This window comes from Pongo abelii, chromosome 11 (assembly GCF_028885655.2).
Source record: "Pongo abelii isolate AG06213 chromosome 11, NHGRI_mPonAbe1-v2.0_pri, whole genome shotgun sequence".
In the NCBI taxonomy this organism is placed as follows: domain Eukaryota; kingdom Metazoa; phylum Chordata; class Mammalia; order Primates; family Hominidae; genus Pongo; species Pongo abelii.
Genome location: NC_071996.2, coordinates 79,256,136 through 79,279,171, shown reverse-complemented (window position 1 = coordinate 79,279,171; position 23,036 = coordinate 79,256,136). Strand labels below are relative to the sequence as shown.

The window sequence follows — 23,036 nt, the reverse complement described above, 5'->3', positions numbered from 1 at the left end:
ACAGCCTTAAATGCCCACACAAGGAGAATAAAAAGAAAAGCACATTTTGCAATAGAATAAATTTTTTTTTTTTTTTTTTATTGAGACCGCGGAAAGTCACATGACCCTGCATATACCCTTTTAGGAAAGCAACCGAAATGGTAAAGCCAGGAGCGGGGGCTGCCTGCTTCCTCCTGCAGCCTTTCAGCCCGTCCTGTCGCGCGTCCACATTCTTCTGGGCGCATCTGTGGAGCTATTAAGTGGGATAATCCCTCTGGCCTTTGATACATTTCTGGACATGATTATTTCATTACTCGCAGTATATCAGTAGGATCATAATAAAAAGGACTTCTGACAACCTGCCAAGAGTTTTGTGGCCTTGTAAACACAAAAGTGCTCTAATAAAATTTTATTAAGTGTTAAAAAGTCATAAAAAGTGAAATAACATAAACTACAAAATTTACTGTCCTCAGCAAATGCTGAAAATATCTTCCACAGTAAAATTAAATTAGCATGTAATAGACAGAGAAGCAGCGTGGAGTGGATTTAAAAGAGGATCCAGGGAAAATGACACTGTAACCCAATCAGGGTCACGGGGATTTAATTCGGATTTTCCCCCTTAAATGTGGATAAATGTGCTGATTACAGACGAGAGCACCGGGGTTACTGGAGTCTCACACATTGTCAATACTTCGAAAGAAATAATATATTGCAGATTGTAACGAGCACGGGGAGCCGGCGAAAGGCAGGGCGTCCACTAGGGCGCGCTGAGAGACCGGGAATCCCCGCAAGGGCGCCCGCGCCGCCCGCCACCCGCCGCCGCGCGCACGCCGCGCCCTCGCCCACCTCCAAATCATATTTACAGTTAGGGTTTTTTTTTTTTTTTTTTTGCTCCCGCCCGTGACATTTTCTCCAAATCGGAAGAAAATGAAGTGTATGTCGAGCTTTGCCGCAGGCAGCCCTGGGTCTCCGCTTTCAGATTCGGGGTCCGGGAGCGGAGCGCCCTGCCCGCGGAGGTGCTAAACTCTGGGGACAGGGTGTGGCCCTCAGCGAGCGCCCTGGGACTGACCGCCCCGCCGAAGGATGCCGAGGAGCGGGCAAGGCTGGCGTCCGGTCTGCGCGGGGCGCGGGTGCTCTCCGAAGGCCGCGGGCCACGGGCCTCGCTGCGGGTTCAAGTGCGTCCGGGTTTGGACGCCGCGGCTCCAGGAGTGTGCTCTCTCTCCTGCCCATTCCCTCCCCGGAGTTCAGCGCATCCGCGGCCCCGGGGACCCCTCTTCCGGCCCTCCCGGCCGCGCTGGGCCGCCTGCATGGGGCCAAGGTTCCTGGCCTACGCCCGAGGGCGCGGGCGGGTAACGGGTTCCAGCTTTTCCTAGGCCCGGATCCCCGCCCACGCACGAGGCCCCCCGCCCACGCACTAGGCGCCCGCGCCCATCGTGGAGGCTCCGCCTGGAAAAGAAGTCCGACTTCCTCTCCAAGCTGCTCCGAGGGGAATCCGGAATCGGCAGGAAATGACCCGAACTGCCAGCCTGCGCCTTTGCAGCCGGCCCTCGCTTTGCTGAAGACGAGCAGCTCCCACCAAAGTCTTGCCTCCCTCTATCCCGAAAGCCCCGCTCAGGTTTGTAAGGAGGGGTGCGAGATCTGAAAAGTATTTGTATTCTAGGGAGAGAGATGTTGATAAGGGGCCCAGTGAAAGACGGGTCCTTTTTAGCTCATCAACGCGCCACGTCCGGCTTTGCAGCTCCAAAATGATGCCAGCGCTGCTGTCCGAAGGGTCAATATTAATGCGTTAAGTGAAATGGGAAATAAATGGACAGTGGCACATTTCGTGGCATCGTTTTTACAAGGGGATGTCGAAAGTTTTAAGCTGCATTTAAGAATTAGCCACATCTTGCCTGAAAGTTAATATTTTTTGATAAACTCGTTAATAAAACCTAGAAGAGGTAAGTGAAAGTTAGTTACCACGTAGATCCTCCAGTTTCTTGTAGAGACTTGCGCAGGTTACTAGGATGAGGACGAGTTGTATTTTTAATTTTCTAGACTAAGTGCAAAGGCATTGAGTTTTGAGGTGGCAGGGTTAATGTTCAAGGGCAAATGGAACAGCCAAGGATCTCTTGAAAAGAATTCACTTACTATTAATACTTAAGCCTGAAATAATTATAATTAATTTACCGTGGGAATTATATGCCCATGTTTTAGACTTTTTTGTTATATTAGCCATATGAAAAGGGATGTTCTTTAGTGATTAAAAAAAAACCCATCTGTTTATTGTCATTTGCAATTTGAAATCGCCGACAGCAGTAAGGCTAGCTACAAAAGCTAACAAGTCAACTTCAGTGTGGTTTGACATTTACTATCAAAGCTTTGAGCGCTAAGAAAAGCAGAATTTAAAATAATGTATATAAACAATAAAATTTCATTGTGACTCAATGTCCCTGTCCCTAGAGAAGGGACAGATGACACTCAGTGACTGGCTTGGAACCATCCCCCCTGCAGATGCATTTGTGGATACAGTGGGCCAGGGCTGCCTCTGAGTATGTACAGCAAGTGCTTATGGACTTATAGAAACAAATGTTTTACTATTTAGGATTTTCTCAATAGTTTACACTAAAAGTTTTGCATGTAGAAATGTAGGATAAATATTTCTTTGAAAGGAAAAGTTTCGAAAGGAAACTTTATACTTGTATTTTTTTGTGTGTTCACATTTCTAAGTTCATCTCTTTCAAAAAACGTATTTTCATAAATATTAAAACATTGCAACTATTATTTTTAATTCTTTTGAGCGCCATGTTTGCTGTAAGTAGTTTTTTCTTTTAAGTAAGAGTAACATAATCCTGTCTAAGGAGTTTAATAGAGAGAACAGGATTTCCAAGCCTATAAATGCAGTCTATATAAAATAGTGAGATCAAAGTTTTTTGTTAAGAAACTTAAGAATTTATACATTTTAAATGAAGATAGAAACACGTTTTAAAAGTAGTTTTTCCACACCATTTCCCTCCCCCCAAAAGAATTCAGAAACTATATTCCATAGTCTAAAAATGGCATAATCAGATGTAAAAATTATTACCATAATATATAGTTCTCTCAAGATGGTGGATACTTTTTAATATGTTATGAAGAGTTATATTCTCAGCCCACTGTGTGTTTGAGGGAATGGAAAAGACAAGATGTTTCTAAACACATTTTACTACTGAAATCCATAAGACTATTAAGCTGTGCAGGTAATTGTGTTCTAAGTGGTAGAAGTATTTTTCCAACTGCTTTTTAAACTTTGAAAAATTTATATGTATTTTAATTAGCACTTTTCTTTTAAAGGTTCCAAATATTTAGCTGTATCAGCTATGTGATAAAAATTATTGGAATTTGTTCCCTACTACTTTCTGCATAAACAATTGAGAAGTATTTTATACTAATCTTTTTATATACAGGGGATAAATTTGAACATGTGTCTTGTTGGTGTAATAAACAATCCAAATTCATTTCTTTCTTGAAAACTTGGCATCGATCTTCATCTTATTTTTTATGCACACAATTTGGACATGCCAGTTTGTAGGCAAGTTTTAAGACAGTGCGAGTTTTATATGGAAGAATGTATGTTAAGGTATGAATAGCTAATAGCCAAAATTAAATCAGGAGGTGTGGCATTCACTCCTTTGGATGATTATTTTAAAGGTAGTTTTGCACTCAGGAAGGATTTTCTTATGCTCTGTATTCATGAATATCTAAATTATGCTGTTTGCAACTTCAAAACTCAATAACCAAATACCAAATGTATGTATTTTCAATGTGACTAAGGCTAGGAATATGAGAAGCAGATTGGTTTTACAAAAGAAAGCAAGCATTTACAATTGTATTTTAAAATATAATCCTAATTTCAGTTTCTGACAGAAATATTGTGGTCAGCTCATCAGTTTTTCAGATCAGTTTCTAAATAGCATATAAAAACTACCTTTTCCACATCAGAAGTTCATATTTAGGTTTCCTTAACTGCAAAATCACTTTAAAAGAGAGTGTTTTATGTGAAGGGCCATTTCATGTGTTGGTTCCATCGATTACACATGAATGTATAAAAATCTTGTTTAAAGACCAGTAAAAGTGAGGAAATTCCAAGTCAGGCTGGCTGATTCCATTCATAATTCATCCCGAGTACCTGACTGAGGAAACTTGCAAACAGTTCATAGCCATACATACAAAATAAGTTGACTTGCTTTGTAAGCTGGAAGGAGAGTTAAGTTTGACCTCCCTGCTTGGAAAGTCTTAAATTAATAAAATTATGGAATATGGTTAAGCTTTTCAGTTTCCCAGGAATTTCCCAATGTCAATGCTTTTTGGATTTTTGCATTTTGAAAATGTAAGCATGGAAGGACAACTTTTTTTGTGCTGAGATGAAGTTAGCTTTCACCCATCCATTTCCTTCCCACTTACACATTTGTTCAGTAATTCTTCGAGTGCTGCGGGACAGAGGCGCTGCCTTGAGAAAACAGCATATGCCATTTCTCTGCCCCCTTCAGCCATCCCCACCCCCAGCCCTCCCTTTATTTCAAGCCAGTTGGACAAGTATTTAGCATTGACACATGTTTCAAACTGCTACATCCACAGCCCTAGGTAGTTTTGGGGATTGGCAGGAAATCCATCTAGACTTTGCCTTCTGAGCTGGGAAAAACTACTGGGAAGTCCTATGCCTTGATATTGGGGCACTTCTAGGCTGTCTTTCCAATTTTAAGCAATCCATCAGTTGTTTTCTAAGGCTGTACTGTAGACTGATGCCTTCTCTTAGTTTTGATGTTCAGAAGATTTTTTAAACATGTTCATAGATTTCTTAAACATTCTGAATAATTGTAATTTTAAACTAGACTAATTTTAAGGTTGAAAACTGTCCCAGAGAGAGTCCTTACATAATAACTTCAATCTGATGTGAACTCGAATGACTTTTTAAAAATAAGATGTTGAAAATGTGGGTTTCTGGTGGAAAAGGCTGCCATTCACTTAGAGTAGGATCCTTAGGACCAGTTAATATCCAGCAGACACGCTTCAATAAACTGGAACAAGCCTGTCGTGAAATTACTGACTCCCCGTTTTCCTGAATGTAGGTCATTTTATGTCCTTACAATTTAACGTTTGAAGGGATTTCCTGTCTTTGAAGTACAACAGTTTGTCACCTGCTTGGCTAGCTGCCTTAACAGTTGGGGCTCCTTTCCTACTTTGAAAGACTTAGTGACTCCATGTTCTCTGACTAGAGTTTCCCAGCTCACTGAATGCATGATACCTGCAGCTCTGGGACTCTCCTCTACAAGTTAGTGCCTGCAGATCCCCTGTTCCAAGCTTCATTTCTCTAGGTCAAAGAGCCTAAAAGAAAAGCCCGGAGCCATACACTCACCTGGTTGAAGCCATAAAGAGGTAAGCTTTCATAATGTAGAGCTGTATATCAAAATTCATAGCTTTTTAGAACCAGAGTAACTAGTGCTCAGGCATTTTAGAGTCTCAGGCTAGAGCAAAACACAGCAACTGGTGCCAAATGTACGCTAGTGGCTGAAACCCATTTAAGTAATAAACAAACAAATGTCCTTTTAAGAATGTGCTATTATTTTTGCTTAAGAATGCATATGACTTTATCGCCCCTTATGATGTGAATCCTACAGTTCAATATTTCAAGTGAAAATTTGCTTGTTCAAAAAGAAAATATTCACAAATGAGCAGTGTATTAGAAGACAACTGAATTGCCTCTAAGAATGGTGGGTATGCTAATTTTTACCAAATGATATAACATGTGCATGCCAAAGCTCTTTGTAAACTATAACACACCTCCAAATGAAAGCAATTTGCATATATTTTAATAAGCTTGTCTGTCTTTACCACATCCACCAGCTAATCCTTATGCTCCCACTGCAAAGACTCTCCTCTTTTTGGAGAGGAACACCAATTGTTTGAAAGCCTGGACTTTCAAACAATCTTAAGCCGTCTTCATAGTATCCCTCTTTAAGAGTGCTTTCATCTTAATATTAAGTAAACATTTAGAAGATTATGAACTTTGGGGACTTTCTTTTCAGAGAACTGAACACGTGTATATAAAATTACAATATCCTGATAAGTGGGGGGAAGAAAATAAAAATAGCTGTCAATACAGTTATGGCTTAAGATCTTGATGAAATCGAGAAGAAAGTAGAAATCAAGTGCATCAAAGGAAGAACGGTCAGACTGAATTCTGTTTGTAATTTTTTCAAAATGAACTGAAATGCAGTTTTTCTGACTATATGTTTTCTTTTATGGATATTAATCACTTTGATTCATTTAATTTCTCTGGAAGAAACTGTAGCTTTTGTAACAGAATCTGCTCTACTGGGTTGTGTATGGGCACCTACCAGTTTGCTTTCTAGCCAGTATCATGTGAATTGTCTAGAGAAAATGCCTTTAGCAAACACCTTCAAAAAGCATCCATTCCAAGGGCACACCTCTTGTGTCTCTCACAAAGCAAGTGGTACTATGTCTAGCCAAGGAGGCAGACTCAGATTCATGTATTTATCTCAGGTTTTTTGGTGACCTTCTTCCTAGGTCCTGCTCTTGGCAACTGTAAGCCAAGTGTACATAAGTATCAGAATGGATTCTCTAGGTACCAAGTGAAAATTCTCTCTCTAGTCACATGCTCCTGCACCTTTCATGTGGGAAAAATGTTCCAGTCTTTCCTTGATTACATCACAGATGATACGAGAACAGGACACGGGACAGGGAACTGCTGAACAGCTGGACATCTCTGGAAACTCAGAGCACTTAAAAACACTTTGAAGCCATGCAGCTGCTCTTTTTTATTTTTTTTAAATTGTCGTCAGTGAAACTCCAAAACCCCAATAATGTCTACCTTAAAAGCATCGGGAGTATTTTAATTGGGCAATAACCATCCATATTTTCCTTCTGATAAATTAAAAGGAATTAAGAATGAAATTTTATGATGATTATAAAGTATATTACTGACCCAAGGGACAAGAACAATTATGAAAAATATGTCCTACATGTTTGGCATGAATATGCATTTAGACTTTAAACCATTCATCTTAAATGCTCAAGCATCTTATTAAAGCTTATAAAATAATATTCACATAATAACAGAGTAACTTATAATCATGATTGATATTATATCATCAATATTGCAGCAGGCTTTGTGCCAAATACTGAAATTGACTTGGTCTTTGCCTGTTGGACTTAGAATAAAAATAAATACATTATTAAAAAGATGAAACATGGTAAAAGATTTTGTGCATTTGAGATTTTTTTTCTTTCTCCAATTAAAATTACTAACCATGAAAACGAAAGGTGATTTTTTAAAAACCTGGAAAACCTAGTGAGTTGGAATTGTACTACTAAATGTTGGAAGAAGATCTGATCAAAATTAAACTTTAATAGCCAGCAGCTGTTTGAGGACAAGTTCACCTTACATGAATGCAGGTCATCATTTGAGGGTAACCCACCAAGCTTAGCCTAGCGGTGGCCAGGCCCTAAAATAGGAGTCGTCTTGGAGAGCAAGAGCATTTCTGTATTTGAGTTAATGCTACCCACCAGCAATCAAGATCAATTAACTCTTGTAGTAAACTTTTTTAATGAATTGGAGATGACTACAGAAATTGCCAAAGACAATGTGGGCAAAAATGTATGGGCTAAGTGAAGGGGCTGCCTGTGTCAGCATTTACTTAGGCCCAGCCCCACAAAGCCCTAGCAGTTGCCATTCAGACACTTGTGTGTTAACAACATTAAGACCTTTAGAGTATATATTTAACTGTGAGTATTTTCTTCCACATAGGTATTGGCACTTTTTAGCATGACCTACCTTTGTGTGTCATGCTAAAAAGTGTATATGACTAATAGAACACACACATTTAACTTATTATGGGCCTGGGTTTCCTGGGTTTCAGCTTCAGTGTATGTCCCCTGGCAGGTTTCTTAACTGGTCTGAGCCTAAGTTTCCTCATTTATAAAACAAAGGCAGTAAGTGGTGCCTTTTTGCAATATTAAAATTAGTATTAAATGGCATAACGCTCACAAAATATCTGGAACAGTTTGCCATCAGTACATATCTGCTACTACAGTTGCAAGGGAAAAACAAGATTGAATCTTTGTTCTCAGTTTCTCATTATATAAAATTTTAAAGATTGTTTAAAGAAAAGAGAGAGAGCATCTAAATGAACAGTTTCAATAGCATCTTGTTTATATTCAGAAATACAGCCCTGAACTCAAACTTGAAACTTCAGTGTTAGCCAACCTTCCCTCCTCCCATCACCACCTGAAGGAAAATATCTTTGTGTAGCACAAAAGAACTTAATTCTAATTCTTTTTTTTTTTTTCTTTTAAGACAGGGTCTCACTCTGCCATCGCCCAGGCTGGAGTGTGGTGGCACCATCATGGCTCACTGCAGCCTTGAACTCCTGAGCTCAAGTAATCCTCCCACCTCAGCCTTCTGAGTAGCTGGAACTGCAGGTGTGAGCCACCATGCCTGGCTGATTTGTCTTTTTAAATTTTTTTATAGAGACCGAGTCTCAACTATATTGCCCAGGCTGGAAAAGAACTTCTTTCCCTCCAAGTGATAACCTTTTCCAGACAAGTCAGCTTAAAAACTGACCCAAAGGCCCTGAAGTACACAATTTCCTTGGAGAAAGAAAAAAATAAGGGAAAAGGACTTGCTGACTTGCTAATTCATTTTGGGGCCTGTGGGTAACATCAGAATGGCAAAGCACTTGGGGCTTTTTTCTAATTTGTATTTTTTTAATCTTCTGAGAAATGACTTTTATATGCCAAGATTCATTCCATGATTCGTTTTTATGACCAAGTTATGAACGCTTTTGAATATGGGGACCTAGAATAGAAATGCTAACCTGCCTGTAAGGAGAGCTCTGTGATTGGTATCCCCATCATGCTGTAACTGACACAAAATCAACTTAGGGTAATTGCTGCATAGTGTAACTTTAATGCATAAGCATATTGTAACATCTGACAAACTTCTTGATCTAGATCAGCAATGTGTAACCCATTCATTGTTGTCACTCTCAACAAGGCCTTATAGTCAAACATCATCACTCTCACTAAAGAGATAGTTTACTGAAATATACTGAGATTTTGAAACTGGAGTCAAGAGGTAGCACATAGCACACTGTTTTATGTTGATCCATTTAATGGTCCTTGACAGCCAATAAAAAGACACTGGAAGAATACATGAATGCAGTAATTGTTAATAGGTCTATTGATCATATTTTCAACACCAGGTAGGGAGGGAGACAGGGAGGAGGAGAGGAGGAAAGGAAGGAAGGAAGGAAGGGAGGAAAAGAGGAAGGGAGGAAGGGAGGGAGGGAATGCTCTGACATCTTACTCCAGAAGTAGAGCTGTTTTTATATATTTTACTCCATTATTTTGGATATCAATACTGACCATACTGAGGTTTGTGGTCATTTACACAGTTGGCCAAATTTCACTGAAGTTTGTTTTTCAAATTCTACTAGGTGTTTTCATGTGGCAGTTGCCTAATTTTTTACTGTATTTAAGATTTGTCCTTACATTTTGGATATTCTGCCTTTGTTCTTCACAAATGCTCCACTGTCTTAGAGGGTCTTCTGATTTTTTTCGGCATGGAGTCACTCAACTAAATTATAGCTAGATAATAACTCCAAAGCCTAGTTCTTCTGGCTTTCCCTGCTGACCTACTCATGTCCAGATGTTCTCATTTATAAAGTGTGAGTCTTTGAAGAGTCATTCCAAGATTGCAAACTGCCAGGTTATATTCAATACTCTGGACCTAAATTATTTGGTACATTTTGGAAGAACCTGGTAGGTAGGGGGGCGGTGGGTGGGGTGTGGAGTATTTGTTAGTCAGGAAAGAACATTCTACTTGGGTTACTAAGGTATCAGATTATTCAGTAAGGTAGACCATTAAGAGCTAAGTTGCATGGTGTGCACCTTAGTGCTTTAGGAGATCAAAGGAAAGAAATACCAATGAGGACAGAAAGAGCTCTCCAGAGGAAGTAGACTGCAACTGTATTTGTGAAAGATGAGTGGCTGTGGGTGGATGAAAAGAACATTTTCAGTAAGGGGACAGGGTGGGTGAAATGCTAAGGCAGGGATGGGCTCAGTGTTCCCAGAGCTATAAGGACCCCAAGAAAATGTTACTTGTACTCTATGTGCTTACTATTTTTGTCTGTCCAGAGTGAATCAGTTCTCCCAGAGACAGATTTGACAGTCTGTACACATTGAGATCTGTTTCATTTTAACTTTTCTTCTTGCTTCTCTCAAATCTGGCTAAAATACTATTCTGGTCATGTCATTTTCCTGCTTCAGACCCCTCTATGGCTCCCTGTTGCTCAGTCTCCTGAAGATTTCATGCCAGATCTTTGCACCCACCCCCCACCCCCTGCCACCTTGAGCTTCATTTAACATCTAGACCCTTCTCAATTTTTGCGTCCCAGCTCCAGCCACCTGGAACTGGCAACCGCCATATTCTGTCTTGCCTCTGGCCCCTCACATAAAGCTCAGGTGTTGGTTTAAACATCACTTCCACAGGAAGACCGGACTAGGCTCCACTGCTATTCCTTCTCACCCCTGCAGTGAGCCCTTTTTTTTTTTTTTTGGACAGACACTGCCATTTTCAAGTTCAAACTCATGATCTTGGAGACACTTAGATTTTCTCACAAATTACTTGCACATTTTTAATAGACTATTTTTTAGGTAATTTTACATTCACAAAATTGAGGGGAAGGTACAGAGATCTCACATATGGCCCTGCCACTCCCCATGTTATCAACACCCCCCACCATCAACATCCCCTACCAGAGTGGTACATTTGAAACAATTCATGAACCTACATGAACATATCATTATCATTCAAAGTCCATAGTTTACGTCAGGATTCATTCATAGTCTATGGGTTTGGACAAATGTATAATGACATATATCTACCATTATTGTATCATACACAGTAGTTCCACTGCTTAAAAAAAAAAATCCTCTATGCTCCATCTATTCATGACTCACTGTCCCTAAGCACTGGAAACCACTGGTCTTTCTATCTTCGTGGTTTTGCCTCTTCCAGACTGTCATGTAGTTGGAATTATTATAGTATATAGCCTTTTTAGATTGACTTCTTTCACTTAGTAAAATGCATTTAACTTTCTTCCACATCTTTTCATCGCTCGATAGCTATTTATTTTTAGTACTGAATAAATATTTCATTGTCTGGATGTACTCAAGTTTATTTATCCCTTCACATACTGAAGGAAATCATGGTTGCTTCCAAATTTGGGAAATTGTGGATAAAGCTGCCATAAACATCTGTATGCAGGTTTATGTGTGGACACATTTTAATTACTTAAATATCTGCCATCCTCATGAGACATAAACTCCTTGCAATGAGAAACCATATTTGACTTGATCAGTTGTGACCAGCAGAGAACCTGGACCCTATTCATTCATTCATTCAAAAATTTATATTAAATACTCATCATGTGCCCTAATGCAACAGAGAGCAAAACAAACAAAAATTCTGTCCTCACATTCTGGTTGGGGAGATCAACACTAAAATGAGCCAACACTAAAAAATATAGTATGTATATATTTATAGTATAGCAATAAATATGTGGGAGAAATATAAAGCAAGGAAGGAGAACAGAAAGTACCCGGTGCAAGGAGAACTTCAGACAGAGCGGCCAGGGGAGGCCTCACTAAGAGGATGACATTTGAACAAAGACCTGGAGGAAGCGAGGACGAGTCATGCAGATAGCTGGAGAGGAGCCATCAGACTGAAGAAACAGCAAGTGCAAAGTCCCTGTCCTGCCGTGTGCCCTGGCACGTTAAGCAGGTCACTTGGGCTGAAGCAGAAAGAGCAAGGAGAGGGGAGGTAGGAATTGAAGTCAGAATCCGGGGCAGCCTCCATCCTGGCCTCACTGTCCACCTCCCAGCAGATGTGGATCAGCAAGCGGGAATACGAGTCCGGCCTCTCCACTGTCTGCTGCAAATGCCTCTAAGCAGACTGTTACTTAGTTGCGCTATACCCTTTCTTGCCAAAACCTATCTATGGGCAAAAAACAAGATTGGCAAGGCTTTTGTTTTGTTTTGTTTTGTGTTTGGATTGACTCAGGATTTAAAAAAACTAGACCGATGAAGGTGACAGCAGTCGGTTGGAGTGAGCATCCCCCAAAGTTCTACAATGTGTCTGAGGACTTTGATTAATCTTTTTTTAATAGTCATTCCAAATATCATGGGCTACATTGTTACAGGAAGACCCTTGCCATCCCCAAAACCACCCTACTTCTCTCTAAGGAGAATGACCCAGTCCTCTCCCGAGTCACACACAGGGGAGGTGATAGCAATGCTTTCAATGTAAATAAGGTAATGCAATTTTTTAATCTTCAATTTAATACTTTTTTGTTTTATTTTGAATGATCAGTCATCATGGCCCCTCTTTTCTGTCTCCCAACTTGCGATGTATGAATGCTTTTGGTCTCCCTGGGAGTGGGTGGAGGTGTGGAGGCAGCCAGGGCTTACCTGTACACTGACTTAAGACCAGTCGAATAAAAGTGCACACCTTAAAAAAAAAAAAAAAAAAGAATCACGGGGAAAGGACAGTGATCATCACTTAACCAAGTGGTTGGAGAAAGACTGTTGTTGGCTGCTATGTAATATGTGCGCTTCAGACTGGAAGATCCAAATAGATGGATAGACTAGGTTGTGTCCTTTTCTGCTTTAAAGACTATTTTAAATGTTTTAATGATTTAAAACAATAATAGTAACTCAACATGGAACAAAGCTCAGCTATCAAAAGTTCATTAAGTAAAAGGATCCCAACACAGTCAAGTCCTACCCAGGGATCCTATGCAAGATGCAGATCATATGCACATCTTTTATTATTATTATACTTTAAGTTCTAGGATACACGTGCAGAACGTGCAGGATTGTTACATAGCTGTACACGTGCCATGATGGTTTGCTTTACCTATCAACCCATCATCTACATTAGGTATTTCTCCTAATGCTATCCCTCCCCTAGCTCCCCATCCCCCGACAGGCCCCAGTGTGTGATGTTCCCCTCCATGTGTCCATGTGTTCTCATTGTTCAACTCCCACTTACGAGTGAGAACATGCGGTGTTTGGTTTTCTGTTCTTGTGTTAGTTTGCTGAGCATGATGGTTTCCAGCTTCATCCATGTCCCTGCAGAGGACATGAACTCATTCTTTTTTATGGCTGCATAGTATTCCATGGTGTATATGTGCCACATTTTCTTTATCCAGTCTATCATTGATGGGTATTTGGGTTGGTTCCAAGTCTTTGCTGTTGTGAATAGTGCTGCAATAAACATATACATGCATGTGTCTTCATAATAGAATGACTTATAATCCTTTGGGTATATACCCAGTAATGGGATTGCTGGGTCAAATGGTATTTCTGGATCGAGATCCTTGAGGAATTGCCACACTGTCTTCCACAATGGTTGAACTAGTTTACACTCCCACCAACAGTATAAAAGTGTTCCTGTTTCTCCACATCCTCTCCAGCATCTGTTGTATCCTGACTTTTTAATGATTGACATTCTAACTGGCATGAGATAGTATCTCATTGTGGTTTTGATTTGTATTTCTCTAATGACCAGTGATGATGAGCTTTTTTTCGTATGTTTGTTGGCTGCATAAATGTCTTCTTTTGAGAAGTGCCTGTTCATATACTTTGCCCACTTTCTGATGGGATTGTTTGTTTTTTTTTTTGTAAATTTGTTTAAGTTCTTTGTAGATTCTGGATATTAGCCCTTTATCAGATGGATAGATTGCAAAAATTTTCTCCCATTCTGTAGGTTGCCTGTTCATTCTGATGATAGTTTCTTTTGCTGTGCAGAAGCTCTTTAGTTTAATTAGATCCCATTTGTCAATTTTGGCTTTTGTTCCCATTGCTTTTGGTATTTTAGTCATGAAGTCTTTGCCCATGCCTATGTCCTGAATGGTATTGCCTTGGTTTTCTTCTAGGGTTTTTATGGTTTTAGGTCTTACGTTTAAGTCTTTAATCCATCTTGAGTTAATTTTTGTGTAAGGTGTAAGGAAGAGGTCCAGTTTCAGTTTTCTGCATATGGCTAGCCAGTTTTCACACAATAAAAAGTGATAAAGGGGATATCACCACTGATCCCACAGAAATAAAAACTACCATCAGCGAATACTGTAAACACCTCTATGCAAATAAACTAGAAAATCTAGAAGAAATGGATAAATTCCTGGGCATATACACACTCCCCAGACTAAACCAGGAAGAAGCTGAATCCCTGAATAAACCAATAACAAGTTCTGAAATTGAGGCAGTAATTAATAGCCTACCAACCAAAAAAGCCCAGGACCAGATGGATTCATAGCTGAATTCTACCAGAGGTACAGAGAGGAGCTGCTACCATTCCTTCTGAAACTATTCCAAACAATAGAAAAGGAGGGACTCCTCCCTAACTTATTTTATGAGGCCAGCATCGTCCTGATACCAAAGCCTGGCAGAGACACACACAAAGAAAGAATTTTAGACCAATATCCCTGATGAACATTGATGCAAAAATCCTCAATAAAATACTGGCAAACCAAATCCAGCAGCACATCAAAAAGCTTATCCACCACGAACAAGTCAGCTTCATCCCTGGGATGCAAGGCTGGTTCAACATAGGCAAATCAGTTAACGTAATTCATCACATAAACAGAACCAATGACAAAAACCACATGATTATCTCAATAGATGCAGTAAAGACCTTCCATAAAATTCAACACCCCTTCATGCTAAAAACTCTCAATAAACTAGGTATTGATGGAATGTTTCTCAAAATAATAAGAGCTATTTATGACAAACCCATAGCCAATATCATACTGAATGGGCAAAAGCTGGAAGCATACCCTTTGAAAACTGGCACAAGACAAGCATGCCCTTTCTCACCACTGCTATTCAACATAGTATTGGAAGTTCTGGCCAGGGCAGTCAGGCAAGAGAAAGAAATAAAGAGTATTCAAATAGGAAGAGAAGAAGTCAAATTGTCTCTGTTTGTAGATGACATGATTGTATATTTAGAAAACCCCATTGTCTCAGCCCAAAATGTCCTTAAGCTGTTAAGCAATTTCAGCAAAGTCTCAAGATACAAAATCAATGTGCAAAAATCACAAGCATTCCTGTACACCAGTAATAGACAAACAGAGAGCTAAATCATAAGTGAACTCTCATTCACAATTGCTACAAAGAGAATAAAATACCTAGGAATATAACTTACAAGGGATGTGAAGGACCTCTTCAAGGAGAACCACAAACCACTGCTCAAGGAAATAAGAGAAGACACAAAGAAATGGCAAAACTTTCCATACTCATGGATAGGAAGAATCAATATCATGATAATGGCCATATTGCCCAAAGTAGTTTATAGATTCGATGCTATCCCCATTAAGCTACCATTGACTTTCTTCACAGAATTAGAAAAAAAAACTACTTTAAATTTCATATGGAACCAAAAAAGAGCCCATATAGCCAAGACAATCCTAAGCAAAAAGAACAAAGCTGGAGGCATCACACTACCTAACTTCAGACTGTACTACAAGGCTACAGTAGCCAAAACAGCATGGAACTGATACCAAAACAGATATATAGACCTATGGAACAGAACAAAGGCCTCAGAAATAACGCCACACATCTGCAACCATCTGATCTTTGACAAACCTGACAAAAACACGCAATGGGGAAAGATTCCCTGTTTAACATATGCACATCTTATGCAAAAGGCAGATCTTACGCACATCTTACAGAAAATGCTTATTCACATTACCATAGTAAGCAAGAGATTCATGCACGGAAGTGAAAGAAGAAGAAAGGAGGTAACTTCAGCTACCAAAGAAGTTTTAGAATCCACCTTCACCCTAAATGATTATCCAATTGTGACGACATAGAAAATTGTGGTTTTCTTATTGTTGTTTCCATCTAGTCATTCAGAGGCCCTATTCTTGTCCACTACTAGTATAATTAGCAATTAAAGTAACTATTTCTTTTTATTTATTTTTTTGAGAGAGTCTCGCTCTGTGGCCCAGGCTGGAGTGCCGTGGCACCATCTCAGCTCACTACAACTTCTGCCTCCTGGGTTCAAGTGATTCTCCTGCCTCAGCCTCCTGAGTAGCTGGGATTACAGGCATGCACCACCACGCACAGCTAATTTTTGTATTCTTAGTAGAAACAGGATTTCACCATGTTGGCCAGGCTGGTCTCGAACTCCTGACCTCAAGTGATCCATCCACCTTGGCCTCCGGAAGTGCTGGGATTACAGGCATGAGCCACCACGACGGCCTAAAGTAATTATTTCATCAGGTGATACTTAGCACCATACAAAATTCCTCCATCCACAGGGAAAGTATTCGACGCACCAGAAAGAGGATGCATGCAGAAGGAATTTCTTTCTTGAAATACCTCTTCATAGCTACAGACTCCAGAGTTCATAACTTGTGTGGGTACCACAAAGCCCTCTGTACAGGATGTCTGCTGAGGCTAACTGTGTGGAATGTCACTCAGCACGGCTGACGGGCTCCCCCAGCCGCCCTCACTTCATCAGCACAGATCACGCACACCAGCTTTCCTTCTCTCAACACTTGGCTGCCAGCCCTTCACAGAACCCATGAATGGAGCCTCCTAAGGAAAAAGATACACAAGAAATGAGGGCTAGACAAATACCACATCTATTTCCAAAACCAGTAAACTTATCATGAGAACACCTTTCCAGTGTAGGGCTTAGTTTGAATTCCATCATAACAAAGAAAAACAAATCTTCATTATGTTTGTCCAGAATCTAGGCCACATCAAAATTCTCTGATTGTCATAGCACATCACATGGCATAGAGAGCATAAAAGCACTAGAGAAATAAATGTTAACATACAAAACACAAGAGGGCAATGTGAAAAGATAGTATCTGTGAGGGAGGTGTTGATGCCTCTGTTATTAACTGCAGCTCAAAGCATTGTTCATGAGGCACTGACTGCCTCTCAACACAGTGTTATCTCCTTGGCATGTGCTTGAAGTTTTGGGTCTTTCTTGCTTTCCTCTAATCTCCACCTTCTGTCGTTAGTGAGCCTCAGTTTGGACTGAAATCCTGTGGCACATAGAGCTACATGATCAAAGCCCTGTGTAGGCATTTGGGTCAGTGCCAGCAAAGTTCAGGTTGTACTTCAAACGAGTCCTCAGAGTGCCTCACAGCCAAGGGCAAGGGTTCACTGGGTTTGATCTTGAGCTGCCCACATTTAGGGAGTCTTCAGCCCCTTCAGTTGATAAGCCCTGCTTGGCAGAGCTCTGCTTTAATTAACGTGGCCCTTGGGTCGATTCGATTTCCTATATGTCAGCACCTGACTGGGTGTAACCTTATCTTTGCACATCATACTTATGATGGATCTGAAACAGTACAGGTGAAGTTTGTCTTTGACCCAACAGCTGGACTACATCCCAGTTTCACAGCCACAGAAGAAAAGTCTGAAATCTCAACTCGTTATTGACATTTTATGGAGCAGCCACATTGGGTGAGATGCTAATATGATTGGACACGGCAATTCCAGTAAAACAATGATTACTTAAAAGTTTATTTCTCTACTAAGTGTAAATGTTAGAGGCCATAGAAATAAATAAGTGGTAGATGGTTCTTGGGGGTGACATGGAGGTATCTCTCCGAAGCTTGGAAGTTAGGGCAAGTAGTTGTTCTCTAAGCATTAAGTTACTTAAATACATGCATAACTGAAGGAGACAGGATGTTTCTTTACCTTCTGCAAAATGTGATTTCAGAAGAGGCAGGAGTACAGCCGAGTGTCCTAAGGAGCATGAGTCCTACAGTACTTCTCAAATCTGTTTGGGACAATCTTCCATAGTCACAATGCCAATTTCACTTTGTTTACATTTGCATTTCTTAAACATGTTTTAAACCATAGAACTCTTATCACATGACCTCTTGCTTTTTAAAAAATGTCATACTCATTAGTGTACTAAGGAGCTAATTTACAAAGCATACTTACTCTGGGAATATGGCCTATCCCAGGCTAAGGACAAAAGCTCACCTTGGATCATCTGCACTGGAACACAAAATAAGTAATCACAGAGGCAGAGTTTTGTGACTTGTGTAGAATTGTCCTAGAGAGATGGTGATGGAAGTGAAAGGGGGAATCACTCCAGTCACCAGAGATCATGTCCGTGTGCATGTGTGTGTTTGTGTGTGTGTACGCGTGTGTGTATGACTTGAAGTGTCATCTCATCTGTCCTTACCATAGTCTGTATGGAACATCGTCTGATACTATTCGCTCTCCCTTTGCAGATTTCTGTATGAAGAAGGTGTTCCATGGATAGGAGCAAGGTATTCTGGACCCCAGAAAGGGATATCCTCCACTATGGATAGTCAAAATTTTCTTTTACTTATTAGTTTCTTGTGAATTAACCAGATACAGTATGACCATCTCTGAATACCCTGAAAAATACCTGGGTCCAAATAGTGGCTTTGCTACTCACTAGATATATACTCTCAAGCTGGGCTCCATTTCTTCATTTGTATATTGGGGATACTACGATCTTGTGGTATGTTTGTCCACAAGTATTTCCATAAGTATGAAACAAAATATGATTAGCACCTTTCACATCATAAGCATTCCACAAATCTATTTCATAGTTTTGTTGTTTCTATTATGATTCCTTATTGCAAAGATCAACAGACATTAGCACAATTTATAATGTGTTAGAGTCCTTCAAACATGTTCCTCAACAGGCCATTGTTAACAACATGTGCATTGCTCTCTTTGATTCACCATTGCTAAGGCAAAATGAGTGATGATATATGTGAAAAATGAAAGAAAAGGTCTATAGATAGGCAAAATGCCTTTTTCCTTTGACTTTCAGCTCCTGGAAGATAGGGGCCTTGTATCTCTATACCTAGAGTGCCTAGTAATGGGCAGGTCTTTCTGCTGAATGAATGGATATGCTAATTATCAACTAGAAGGTTCTGAAAAAGAGAGTTGTCATTGGAGGTGCTGTGTAGATCCAATAATAGAAACCAACTCCTGGAAGGGAATGCCAGCTTGGCAGAGCTTGTGAGTGAGAAGCAAGTCTTTAATAAGCTATTGGTGTTCATAGCTAGAGAGAAAGGGGAATTTAGATTGGGAGATGGAATGGCTTCAAGGATTCCTGATCAGGTTTTTATTCTGATGAAAGCTTGCTGGAAAAGGTCCCAGCTCTCTGATATTGTGAATGCCTGTCTGCGAGAGGCGCAGGAAAATCAGGCGAAATCGGTTAGGGTGTTCTGCTCAGTGCAGCTGAATGTGATGGATGGCTCGGTGTGCTGTTTATCTACTGCAGGTTGGTATATCACCTCTGTTTTCATTAGACTGATGGTAAGGTAATAATTCTTTCCTCTGGCTGAAAAATCTGTCTTCCGCCATTTGGTGATCTTCTTGAATGGGCAGTTCAGGTGCACAGAAGTCACCCTAAAGGAGATTTTGAATGAAAACTTAAATAATGCTGGTCGGCATCCACGGAGCTCTCGGGCAGCACAGGCCTCTGCTAGACTGGCTGTGATTATTAGGTGTGCAGCGTCACATTTGCCTAAGGACAGCAAGCCTACGGAATGGTACAGGGTAACCACCGCTGTAGGAAACAAAGCGTGAACATCACATTTGATTTCTTTGGAAACACTCAAGCTTATATTGTAAATTAAATTAAGGCAATGCAGTCGTTATTAGGTGTTTCCATGTAGCACTGTGTTACGGTGGAAAATGCCCCAGCCTGGGCCTCGGAAGTCTCCACCATGATACTCTCTCTGGGCAAATCTCTTAATGTCTCTGAGCCTCCATTTCTTCATCTCTCAAGAGATAATAATAATGTATGCACTGGTTTTAATAGAAAGCTCTTATCAAGATGATATAGCTTTGAGTTTTTTCCCAAGGCGAGGAGGAACAAACAGAACAATGACAGAGGCTAGTGGCTTTAGTAAGCTGCAGCTCTATAGCTCCTCCCTCTTTCCAACCTCTCTGATGGAGGGCACAGAAAGGAAGATGACAGAGTTGGCTCATTAAGCATTGATCAAGGAAGGACTCTCCCCACACCTGACAGAACAGATCCATCCCAGCAGTTTTCTGAGTTTGTGAGCTGATGGGCAAAGTGATACAGCTTCCACTCACAGGGCCTGTCAGTTGCTCCATCAGGAAGGGGATTGCTGAAAGGTTTCATCCACCCGAGATAGAGTGGCCAGTAGAAAAGACAGAATCTTGTAACTGCTGGTTCTAACTCATGGGACTTCCATTAAGAATGAGGGTCCCTTTCTTCCTATCAACCTGTGAGGACAGCCCATCCATTACTTCTATACTATGGGTTACTTGCCTAAGAAACGGTTCTCATTTAATATAACGAGGTGCCCATATGTCCTGATTTGTTCCTGACAGTCCTATTTATGCTTTTTGTCCCAGAATGAATATTACAGCACTACCATTAACTCTCAAAGTGTCTGGGTTTGGTCAGTAAATTATATGACACAAATGCATTAATTTTATAATAAGCACCTTCTCAATTCCCAGCAAATGCTTCATGTGTATGGCCAGTAACCTCTCTACCATCAGTTTAGTTGATTTGTGATATACAAATACATTTTTACTTTATAATTTTCACATAGCAATTTCTAGTCATCAATATCATTTTCACAGCACTCCTGAGTTGAGGGAGATTAATTCCAAAGAATTGTGGTTAATAAAATGATGAAGGATTTTCTTTCAAATACATTTATGAGAATCAACTAACATAACTTTTGTATAGTGTCAATTAAATGCAAATTTACTGGCCAAGCACAGTGGCTCAAGCCTGTAACCCCAACACTTTGGGAGGCCACGGTGAGAAGATCACTTGAGACTAGGAGTTCAAGACCAGCCTGGCCAACATGATGAAACACTATCTCTACAAAAAATAAAAATACAAAAAATTAGCTGGGCATGGTGGCACACACCTGTAGTCCCAGCTACCTGGGAGGCTGAGGTGGGAGGATCAACTGAGCCCTGGAGGTCAAGGCTGCAGTGAACCATGAGCATGCCACTGCACTCCAGCCTGGATGACAGAGTGAGACCCTGTCTCAAAAAAAAAAAAAAAGTAAACTACTGTAATTTATAATTCTGAAATAACAAGGTCAACTAAGGCAGTATTATTATTATTTTTAGAGACAGAGGCTTGCTCTGTCAACCAGGCTGGAGTGCAGTGGCATGATCATAGCTCACCGCAGCCTGAGACTCCTGGGCTCAAGCCATCCTTCTGCCTCAGCCTCCAGAGTAACTGGGACTACAGGCATGCATCACTATACCCAGCTAATTCTTTTAACTTTTGTTTGTTTGTTTGTTTTTTGTAGAGATGGATGCTCGCTATGTTGCACAGGCTGGTCTTGAACTTCTGGTCTTAAGTGATCTTTCCACCTTGGCCTCCCGAATTGCTGGGATTATAGGCAAAAGTCACCATGCCCAGCCAATAATTATTTTTATTTATTTGTTCTTCAGTTAAGCAGTCATTCAACAAATGATTGTGAAATGTTTCCAGGTACTGTGTGCTACGTAAGGGAAATTTAAAAATGAAAGAGACTCTTACCATAGGAATTTATAGGAAATGGGTTTAAGAGACAAGTAGATTATAATGAGACAAGATTATAATATGGCTAGAGTAGCACAGAACAGGAGCACCTAACCCAGCCAGCTTCATGCCACCAGACAGCCAGGAACAGAGGGATGTGGTAGTGAGGGATGGCTTCCAAGTGGCAGTGATGTGGAGCTGTCTTGAAGGACATGTAGGAATCAGTCAAGGGAGAACTATAAGAAAAATACTTTATAGTGTCTTTTCCAATATTAGAAAATAAAATAATTAAGACGGATGTTAAAGCCAGGAAACAGTCTCTTCCTTGAATATTCTCTTCCTGTGTGATACAGTTTGAATGGTTGTCCCCTCCAAATCTCATGTTGATATTGACTGCCAGTGTTGGGGGTGACTGGACCATGGAGGCGGATCCCTCATGAATGGTTTTGCATCATCCCCTTGATGATAAGTAAGTTCCCACCCAGTTAGTTCATGAGACATCTGGTTGTTTAAAAGTCTGAGACCTCCCCATCTCTCTTTCTTGCTCTAGCTCTCACCGTGTGACGTGCCTGCTTCCACTTCTCCTTCTACCATGATTGGAAGATTCCTGAGGCCTTCACCAGAAGCCTAGCAGATGCTGGTGCCATGCCTGTACAGCCTGCAGAAACATGAGCCAATTAAAGCCCTTTCGTTTATAAATTACCCAGCGTCAGGTATTTTTTCATAGCAACGCAAGTGGCCTAATACACGTGCATTTGGCAGGAAGCTGTTGCTGGTGGTCTGGGGGACTGAATGATTGAATAAGCTTTCAATTTAGGAAGCTCTCGAGAGAATTCTGTAATAGCACTTTCCAGTAGAAATATGTGATTCACGAATAGAATTTTAAATGTTCTAGTAGCTCCGTAATAACATTACCAAAAAAAAAGGTGAAATTCATTTTAATAATCTATTATATTTCACCCAGTATTTCCAAAATATTATCATTTCAATGTGGAATCAATATAAAAATAATGAGCTATTTTGCAATTTTGTTTTTATATGAAGTCTTCAAAATCTGGTGTGTATTTTACATGTATATGTTTCAATTTGTACCAGCACATTGCAGTGCTCAATAGCCACATGTGGCTAGTGGCTCTTATATTGAGGAGTCTAGTTTTATAACATCAACATTAAATCTCACCATGGCCACCAATGAAAATGAACCCACAGTATTCTGGCTGGATTTATTCATGATAACTAATCCCTCACTTACATAAACAGCATGTGCTTCAAGAAGGGAAAACAAAGATTCTGTAAAGATCTATGTCCTAGGCATTTCTCTTATATTTGACAGCCAATAGTGTTTACGACAGGCCCTATACTTCATAAGCAAGCTATGATACAGTATTGTAAATACAAATGTTTTAACTGTGGGTATAGTAAAAGCATTTTGGGCTTCCCAGATTGGCTACAGATTCCACCATCACTGGGGCCAGTTTGT

General features: G+C 40.3%; 1 protein-coding gene across 1 annotated transcript; it reads left to right on the top strand.

Moving 5' to 3' along the window:
* The first annotated feature begins 137 nt into the window (after positions 1–137).
* On the top strand, positions 138–22,258 carry LOC112132395 (uncharacterized). Its single transcript, XM_063712593.1, has 4 exons — positions 138–226; positions 913–1,594; positions 5,313–5,373; positions 22,107–22,258. Exons 1-3 carry the CDS (start codon positions 138–140, stop codon positions 5,367–5,369), a joined length of 828 nt encoding a protein of 275 aa, XP_063568663.1. The 3' UTR covers positions 5,370–5,373; positions 22,107–22,258.
* The last annotated feature ends 778 nt before the right edge of the window (positions 22,259–23,036 follow it).